Raw genomic sequence first — 10622 nt, 5'->3', positions numbered from 1 at the left:
TTAAATGGAAAAAAGAAGGTTAACAAATATTATTTATAAAGTGTTTTTGACATAAATAGTCATTTCGTATACCATATATGCTGCTGCTGCCCCATTGCAGAACAGTTAACGGCAGCAGTGAGTGTAGTAAGTGCTAAGTAGAGCAAAGCTTCTCCAGAGCCAAGTTTTCGTCACCGCCAACGCTCTCCAGAGTGCTCCTCACTAGAGCTTCAGGAAAACCCATCTCCACAAGCTTTTGCACCTGTCCAAGTGGATCACAGAAATCGACACTGTTGATCGTGAAAACAACCACAGGGCGAATAATCAAACATATCCCCTTTTGCTCTTTATTACCCCAAAATAGTACAAAAAAGTAAGTTGCTATAAATATAAATATATATTGACTAGAGTATATTTTTTATACATATTTGTAGATGTATTTAAATCATTGCATCTATCATTATGCTCATATAACGTATAAAAATGAAGCTTGACAGAACGTCCAAGTTTTTCCTATTGCCCAACTTTGTCGGTTATTGGGTGTGGGTGTGGGTGGGTGGGCGTGAGGGGGGGAAAAGAAAACAAGCTAAGTACCGTAAGCCAGTTCTTTAAAAAAATAAAAAAGGAGAATTTTGCTAACCTTCTCCTCCACGCCAAGAGATGATATCATGGCAAATGCTTCGGTCCAGTAACGAGCGGTGCCCACAAAAGTTTGGTAGTCCCTAAGATACTGGGGGCATGCATAAAAACTAATCAGCATTCAAAGATGGAGGGAAAGATTGGATAAGAAAAATTAAACAACATAGAATATGACCTGCTTGAAATCTTAAAGGTGCATTGGACGAGCAAGAACAAAAATGAAATATTAATAGAAGTTTACAAGGGAAATGGCAAGAATAGGCACTTGGTGAAAGGACCTGTTGTGCTACGACAGCATCCTGGGGATCATCAGGTTCGGGAGCAGATAGTAATGCTTGAACAGAGAGGAGCGCTGTTTTCAAAGTCAGAGCCGGGCTCCATTGGTCTTTCAGGATATCCAGGCATATGGCACCACTTTGACTGCTTATATTAGGATGCCTTTGATGGAAATGAAGACGTTGAAGAAGTGAAATTGTAAATAAATTCTCAAAGCAGAATATCAGAACCTTCAAATATTATCGATCAATGAAGAAAAAGAGAATGTTAGAAAACTAATTTATTACATTCTTATTTCTATGCCACAAGGTGGTAGACCAACTTATACTTCATATTTGCTGATCACAGTTCTACTTGAAGGTTTACAGTTCATGTTTGCTAATGCCTAATAGAAGTCTAATTTGACGGAGGATAAGAATTTAGCTTCTCAGGAATGCACCCCCTTTTTCTGTCCGTTCAATCTTGAAGTCAAAAATAAAAACACATTTGCAACTGTCAAAACGTAAAAATAGAAGGAATATGAAAAGAATGATAAACATCTTCCATCCATGCTAATCCACCGAAATATGTTACATCCTTTATCAAAACCCCAGGAAAAGATATTGTATTATGCAGAAATTTCAAATGGTCCCTCAAAATTCAGAGAATTTGTTCCCTTAACAAGCAAAACATAAGTGAAGACTACTTACTCCTACACACTACCAAGAAAAAGGGAAAAGGACATAGCGACTTTTTCACCATACCATACTTTAGTTGCAAACCGCATTTTGGGAGGCTCAAAAGGGTAACCATCTGCAAAAAGGAAAAAGAATCAAATTGAAAATAATTAGCTACAGATCAACAAGAAACCATCCCTTGACTGCAAAAATTAAGAACAAAAATTTTGTTGCTAAGAAGCCTATTCTAAAACTTCACCCTAACATTTGAATTAGAAATTACAAATCACCGCCACGATTCGCCGTCCTATTCTAGCATTCACTATCTAAACCAATAACAATGGCAACCCAACATTCTCCATGCTCAGCAAGTCGACTTAAAAAATCAGGAAACTCAATCTTGTAGTAAAGTATTTGGCTAAGAATCACAAGAAGTTTAATTAATTGGTCTCCCATTCTTATAATGCCAAAAGGGAAATGGCAAAGATAGTGCCGCAATTGAAGACTTTTAGCAGGAAAAGGGAAACATTTGTGCTTCTCACAATGACAACACTCAACCACATCCAGTTAATAAATGCTCAAGGTTTGCTGAGCAGCCTAATCAAAGAGATAAAAGATGGGGAATGAAACTGTAAGGAACCAAAAACAAGCAGAGGGAAGTAGACACTGTAGAATTCTTGCTTGTAGATGGGTTGTTAGCAGAGGGCCTTCGGTGCTTGTTTTATTCAGGAACAAAAAGAAGACAGAGTTTCAATGCTCCAGGACCAAGATGTTTAGCACATCAGTTTACCTAAAACTAAAACCTAGAACGGTAAAAATATGATATCGCCTAAAATGAAAAGCATAATGATCTACGACATTGGATTTGATGTAGAGCGGAATCAGAATAAGGGTGAGAACTTTTAGTTACACGAATGTTGGTGTCCCTATAACATTGATATTCTTTCTTTTGTTTCAAACATTTGATTTTAATGTAACTTGGCAAAATGAGTGTTTTCACTTCCTATTTGCTCATGCACTAAACTTCACGTGTCGAGATCACTCCACATATAAAAGTGTCAATAATGGTTAAATTGCGTCAACTATTAGCATTCTCTTGAGCATATTACCCATCGGAACTTGACAGACAAATGGGGAATCACTGGTCATACAAGAAGCCTATAAATTAAATTGCCATTAAGAAACCCAGAGGATGACTCCTAAAACCTGATTACAACATTAAAAACTCAACAGGCAATAGGACAGTAGAACATTTCAATCATTAGACAGAGTAATGTCAAAGCAAAAAAGAACAAAGATAACATTTAATGATGAAAAGAAACTCACACAACCAATAACACAAGATTTACATCAAAGATTAATCATCGTACACACGTTAAACAACCAATAAATCATATTAATCTCCTCAAACTAACCCCAATTTGCATTTCCATGAACCCACACAACTTTTAGCTTTAACCCCCAAAATACAAAAACCTTAACCTGCCCTATTACGAGAATATAACCATTACAGGAATGAAAACACTCCATATATAATTACTGAACCCAAGAAGAAAACCAACAATAATCTTATCAGCAATCAGACAAAAGAAAACATGCAGTTCACACTAATAATGCCCTAAAACCCGAAAAGACAAGAACTCCAAATCTCGAAGTTTAAACAAGAACTAGAATCACTTTCAAGCATTCCTCTCCAACAAAACCCACAATTACACTAAACCAAAAACAAACTCTTAATATATATATATATATATATATATATATAGAGAGAGAGAGAGAGAGAGAGAGAAAGGGTTACCAGGTAAAGTGATGTCGATCTTGAAGGTCCCGCCTTCATAAGGAGTACCAAGAGGACCAGGGATTGTACCGAGCAAGTGGGCAAGATTAGCTTCACCATTAGGGACGACCCTTATCCCAGACACCTCAAAGTCCCTGTTGCACTCTTGCAGCTCCTTCTGCACCCTTGCAAAGTCCACCATTTTTTTTCTTCACCCTTTTCTTGTCTCCGCTTCAATTGAAAAATAAAAAACGCGTAACAATAGAGCAATTCCGGGATATTTGCGAGAGAGTGCGAGAGGGTTTTTCCTCTTTCTTGGTTTACGAGTGCACAAGCTCCTCTTGTCTCTTCCTCATGGAGGAAAAAAGGCGTACAACACTGTTCCTTTTCACCTTTTTGAAAAGGGCTATTGTTGTTGTAGAACTATGCACAGTTTTGGAGGAACCCTTTGGTGGTGAGAAATGGAATAATTGGACTAGTTTTAGAATTCTTTGGTTCTTGATCGTAATAGTTTATCATTGTTCAAAATAAATTACTAATAATTAGTTACCTTTATTGTAATTAATAATTTATGGTGCAATAGCCTGTCAAACTTAATTTAAGAGATGTTTGCATTAAACTTTGATTGTAATAGTAAAATTTTTGTGATGTTTTAAAGAAAGTTCAAAATTAAATATTAATAAAATTGTAGATGTTTCAAAATAAAAGTAAAAAATGAAAAAAGATCGAATTTTGGGTGTCTGAAAAAATAACTTATTAATAATTTCACTAATAAACTATATGAATGGATTGAAATTGTTCATAATTTTTGGCTAAAATTAATTTAATCCAATCAGTTTAAAAATAGAAACCGTAAAACAATAACAATCTTTCCAGCTTATTATCAACAATAAGTTAATAAATGTTTATTTTAAGCATTTGCTAACGTACCCTTAATTGGCAAAGTCGATACTCTATAATTATTGTACAACAAGTTAAAATCTCACATATGTGTGAATATTAATTTATTTTAATAATAGTTGATTAATTATAAAAACTACTAAATGACGATAAATTGATATGCTGATTGGTATAAAAATAATATAGTTCATGCCATAATGATACATTTAGTAAAATCACAAAAGAAAAAGAAAAAGAAGTGTTTGGGGATAAAATTTCTAATAATTTAAAAACGTTTGCAAGTACATCTAAAATTGTTTAGCTGTTAATTATTTTTTTACAATTGTTATTTTATAATATAATAATGAAGTTAATATAATCACTCAAGAAATGAAGAATTTGACAAAAAGCACATAACCCCTTCACTAATATGAGATACCAAAATTTGTCATGTAATAACGAAGAATACATAAACCCAAACATAAAATTATTATAATTTTATTTGTATAAATTTCAGACGATCATAATTTTTTTATTTAATAAAAAATTATTTATTATGCATGCGTTCGTTTTTTTCTCTTTGATTTTACCGTATTTCTCTTTCTCTTTTTTAATTATATTCACCTGTCAAATTCTAATTATTTTTATGATCCATTTTTACTTAAAGTAAATTAAAATTATTTAAAAATTTTAATATTGAATACAATATGTTTAAGTTTAAAAAATATTCAGTATTGTATATTTAAGAAATATGTACATATGTAGAATTTGCGAAATTTGTTAATTCTATTACTTATGGTAAAAGAATGGGATTAATATACCGTCCTCTCTTGATATTTGATACAATTATATGTAAATCTTATTTGGTTTTTAAATTTATATCTACTGCTAATGACGTTATTTTCGTCCACTAAATAGATCTTTTTGTTAGTAAAATTAAAAAAATTTGCTGACTTAAGCAAAAAAAAAATTGAATGAAAATGCATATTTACCTCGATTGATATACATACATATTGTAGGCCAAATAAACAATTTATGACCAAACTACTCCATAGGGGTGAAAATGTATCTCATTACATGCTTTAGTATGTGAAGATATATAAGGATAATTTAGTTAGAAAAGATTTGTTCGACCTACAATAAGCCAGCAATAAGTCAATCGGTGGTAAATATGAATTTTATTCAATTTTTCAGCTGATATCTACAAATTCTATGAATATAAACTAAGGAATGAATCTAATTATTAAACGCACGTAGTGTCCAGAGTATTAAATATAATTTTTTAAATTATAAAAAATCTACATATAATTATTTCAAACTTTGAAGACGGCTAATATTGGGCTCTGAGCTCAGCATGTTACATTATAAAATCTCATTGGAACGTCGGCCCAAAATTAGCTTTAAGTTTATACGGATTGGTTTACATTACTGCTACTTGCACTTCATTTTACAATTCACACTACTGTGTGTTCATAATTAATTTAAAATTTAAAAAATAATTATTATTTTTTAAAATATGTTTAGTATAGATTTATTGCAAATTTATCTATATCGAAATACCTATAAACCCGAACTTTGTCTTGCAGCTCTCTCCCTCTAGGATTGAACACCGTGGGTTTTTTTTATGGACCAATCTCCTAACGTGCAATAACTAACTTAGATATTATATTATTATTTTAAATATATATAATCCAAATTTACTCCTAACGTGCAATAACTAATTTAAATATGAATTTATTATTTTAAATATATATAAAGTCCAAATTTATTTTTGACTTTGATTTGAAGCATAATTATAAACCAATCTATTTAATCTTTTAGTCCATAATTTTATTTCAAGAAATTTCAATGTCAACAGTGACATTATAAAAAAGTTTTGCATTAAAAATAAGTAAAAAGTTTGCACTGATATCTTTAGACCGGAAACTATAAAACAACGATGTATGTGTTGGAAACACAATTAAATTTGTCATACAAGCTCTCTTCTTTATGTGCATAATAAATAATCTTTTACATATTAAGTATATATTAAAAATACGAATAATTATAAATCAATACATAACTTTTTTGTAAATTAAAAAAAACAAAAAATCAACTTAAATTACTACAATCCCGACCCTTGTTAACATATTTGATCAAAGTCGAATTGAGGGTAGTCTAAATTGTATGTTTGGACCCTAAAAAGAAAAAGAAATGGTTAGATACATTGGATAGTCCCCAACAAACATCCATCGATACTTAAATAATTTATATGAGTTAGAAAGAAATATTTAATGATAGTTTGAAGTAAGAAATGTCTTATAATTATTTAATTAGTTGGGAAGGGGTAATTAGAATGAAAATGAAATTATTGAGGGTTGAATTGAATTGGTCTCGATGGGTTTGTAGCTGCAGCCTCAGCCTTACATGTGTAAAAGTGAGTTCACGTGACTTGTAAGCAACACTTGGAAGTTAGAATTGGTTAGATACTCACAATTCTACACGTCTCCTCCACATGCATTCAATTAAATTATTATTGTTCAATATTTATTTTTTCTTATTTGCAACGGTTTTTAACTGCAGCCAATGTTTTGATCTTATTTATAAAAATAATGATTAATAATCATTGCACAGTCGTGATTAATTTGTACTCATCATGATTTTTGTTTTTTAATTATAGTAATTAATTATGATGAAAGTCATATTTCTTCTAGTGCTTGAGACGCAGAAATTTTCAAGTATTTTTTAGGAGTAATTTTATTTTTAACTAGCAAGTGGGTGGATCCCACGTCAAAGTCCATCTAAACAAATGTTTTTGATAAATGTATATTTTAAAAATATATATAACTAAAATTGAAAAATGACAACTTTAATAATCTGCAGGATAAAAGCACAGGAAAATGCGTTTTAAAGAAGCCCCCAATTCCCACTTCTTGAAACTGAACTTTTGGAGTAGCGATTTATTCTAAAAGTCCATTTAATGAGTAACCACTGAATCTCAAGTAATTTTACGACTCCAATTTTAATTAAAATATATGATGTGAAATATGCTCAAGTTTTTTTAAGCAAAATTGGCTTAGTGCGAGAACTACTTCACAAGCCCAATTACCAAAACATCCAATTGACGTGTAAGACAAGAATATTTTTTTTATTCTTTTTATCTAAATTAAGTTTGATTGAGTCAAATTAATTATAAAACAAGTGTAATACAATTGTTTTGTGATCGATCAATTTTTCTAAAATATATAAATCCCCACCCAAAATCAATAATAAAATAAATTAGGAAGAAGGTCGAAAACAACCTTAATAATTATCCATTATTTAAAATATTTTTTGTGGTGAATCATACTTTTGAGATGATGGAGTGAGGACGTGTTTGGGTTGTGAGCACACTTTTTGGATTTTGATTCAAAATTTAAAAAAGAAAAAAGAAAAGAAACAGTCCCTATCACTACTGGGGTAACTGCTTGGTTATGCACATGCAAAAGCTCCTCCAGAATTGTCAGTTTAATTTAGAGCCGCAAGCTTTGGCAGCCCACACAGTTTTCACCACTGTCCTCTTCTGCCCTTTGGCTTCTGCAATCAACCCCAACTATTCTATCCAAACAACTCCCTCCCTAGTCCCTCCCTCTGCATACTATAATCCTAACACACAATATTTGCGTGTATATAATCAAACGGACTTGAGAAATTTTAAAAATTGAGCAAATGATAAATATAAATGAAACTCAAGGATAAATATGGTGGCGATTGACTGTCACTATTAAAAAAAAATACAACATTTAACCATGGTTAATAATAAAATAATAGTAACAAATAGTCATTAATCACAATTATGCAACGATTATTGATCGTGGTATTTGCGAGGGTGACTAAAACATTTGTCATTGATAAAAGCCATGACAAATAACTTTTTCTTGATGGAAAATCTATATTTTTTTATCAATTTTATTTAACCGTGGTTCATAAAAATTAAGAATAATTACACTTCCCTCCTCTGAGGTTTGATGTAATTACATGTAGACCCTATGATTTTGGGAATTATATCTAGCATTTTTTAGATTTATTTTCGTCTAATAAATAAGTTCTTCTGTTGGTAAAAATTCAGCAAATTTGCTTATATTAACAAAAATATATGTGAAAAAATCTATATTTACGCGCAATTGACTTATTACTGATTTATAGTAGGTTAAATAATTCATTTTATAATCAAATTATCCTCGTACGTCTTCATTAATGCACGTGATGAGGTATATATTCATCATTATAGAGGTAGTTTAATCCAAAAAATTTGTTTGGCTTGCAATAAGTCAGTTTTAAATCAATCAAGGGTAAATATCAACTATCATTCAGTTTTTTTCTTGTTAATATCAGCAAATTCAGTGAATTTTGACTAATGTGGGAACTTATTTGTTAGATGAAAATAAAAGCTAGACGTCATTTCCTAAACCATAGTGGGTCTACGTGTTATTACTCCAAATCTCACGGGAGGGGAATATAATTATCCCTAAAAATTATTTACCACGATTTTTAGTTCATAACTAGTCAAAATTATAGACAAATAGTCATTTTTTTTAGTGTGTTAAAAGATGACGTGGGGTCGTCTTGAATAAATATATAATTATATTGTTATATATATATATATATTTAAGTGTACAATTGATATTATATGTATATTTTTAAAAGTTTGTTCAATGAATGTTGTTAAAGAACCCTAATATTGATTCTAGATGAAGCATTGGCCATTGCATGATTGGAAGGGATATAATATGTTTGTTTTGAATAAATAGCATGTGGCGTTATTAAAATGTCTTAATCTAGTCACTAAAATTAATAGGGTTGAAAATAAATCAAATTATTCGACATTCAATTGAAATTGATTAGTAAAAGTTTGTTTGATCTCGATTTGTTAAATTTGATAAGCCAAACTTGAACAGAACTTTTTAAACTTTTAAGTTCAATTCGATTAGTACAGAAATATAAAATATATTTAAAAAATATCAAATTATTCAACATCGACTCATATTTAATCAAATTAAAGTTTGTTAATAATCAAACAAAATTTGATTATAATTTTTGAAGCTCAATAATAATTCAAACATAATAATATGTTCGACTCGACTCGAATATTTACCATCCTAAATAGTAAAATTGTTAAATAATTGAAAAGTTGTCAAAAAATAACGTAAATGAGAAAAATCAACGCTGTACTTTAGTACAAAGTGTGACGTTCAAACTTATTCCATTGGAATACTTCCAAAAATTTAATTTAATCACAGTAAGTTATGGTGCCGCACTACATGACTATTATTTTTTAGAAAAATCATTTAATTTATTAATTAATGAATGCTGATTTATTATTAGTTCATATATATATATATATAAATTACACTTAATTATGTATTTAATGAATTTAAAAGGTGGAGTATGAAAATTTTTGATTGGTCATAAAGTTTGTCCATGTTACTTTTCTAATTATAATCGTCAAACAGTTAAACCATTTTATGCTATATTAAACATTTGGACTTCATGTTTTAGTAATAAATATTAAAAATAAAGTATCTAAAAATATAAAATAGTATTACATAATTTTAAGTAGGATATTATATTCTTTTAAACATCACACTAAAATTCAAAATCCAAACATAGATTTAATATACACAACGAATTCATTATAGGCCACCAATTCTACTAAACTACCTCTTAAAGTTGCATCCTTTTTTTTGTTTTTATGTTTATCATAATTATAAATATTTTTATTATTTGAAAAATTATATATATATATTTGTGGAATTAACGATTGTCTAACAAATACCCTTTTATGAATTATTTACAAGAGGGTATTTGTTATATGATCGTTAATTTCAGGAGTATTTATAATTTTTTTAAAACAATTAGATGATATTTGTAATTATGATATATTTTAGGGAAATTCGATGTAACTTATCCTAATTCATTTTTAGCACCACAATTATGTGTCCTCAAGTACATCGTAAAGTTATCAAATAATATCTAGTTTAATTGTTTCATGGTTGTTCGTTTGTGCTGTAATAGTAGTTGTTAGTTAATTATTAATTGTTTATGATGAAATTCATGATATAATTATATTTAAATCACTTAAAAAATAGTATATTATAATTTAGAGCAAATTATATTAACACTCCCTAAAATTATATTTAAATACATAAACATCCCCTAACTTTTGTAAAATTACAAACTCTCCCGTTGAAGTTGTAGTTATAGTTATAAATGCATCTGTTATTTAGGGGCAACATTACACGAGTACAATTTCCTAATAAATTATAAGAATTTTTGTTTGATTAAATCTAATCTTGAGATGTATCGATATAATTTATCTTATAATTAATGTAATTAAAAGTAAATAAAAATGGGTTGAAGACGAAGGCCCATTGATATATATATAGACGATGGAAAGA

The 10622-nt window shown here is 29.7% G+C and overlaps 1 protein-coding gene across 1 annotated transcript; it reads right to left on the bottom strand.

Annotated features, from left to right (window-relative positions):
* LOC105165950 (ubiquitin-conjugating enzyme E2 27-like) lies at window positions 1–3790 on the bottom strand. Its single transcript, XM_011085112.2, has 5 exons — window positions 3349–3790; window positions 1638–1686; window positions 897–1056; window positions 620–709; window positions 1–241 (listed from the first exon to the last, which is right to left on the bottom strand). Exons 1-5 carry the CDS (start codon window positions 3527–3529, stop codon window positions 134–136), a joined length of 588 nt encoding a protein of 195 aa, XP_011083414.1. The 5' UTR covers window positions 3530–3790; the 3' UTR covers window positions 1–133.

Source organism: Sesamum indicum, linkage group LG1 (assembly GCF_000512975.1).
Source record: "Sesamum indicum cultivar Zhongzhi No. 13 linkage group LG1, S_indicum_v1.0, whole genome shotgun sequence".
In the NCBI taxonomy this organism is placed as follows: Eukaryota; Viridiplantae; Streptophyta; class Magnoliopsida; order Lamiales; family Pedaliaceae; genus Sesamum; species Sesamum indicum.
Note: the sequence above shows the minus strand (reverse complement) of the source record. Positions and strands in the feature narration are given on the sequence as shown.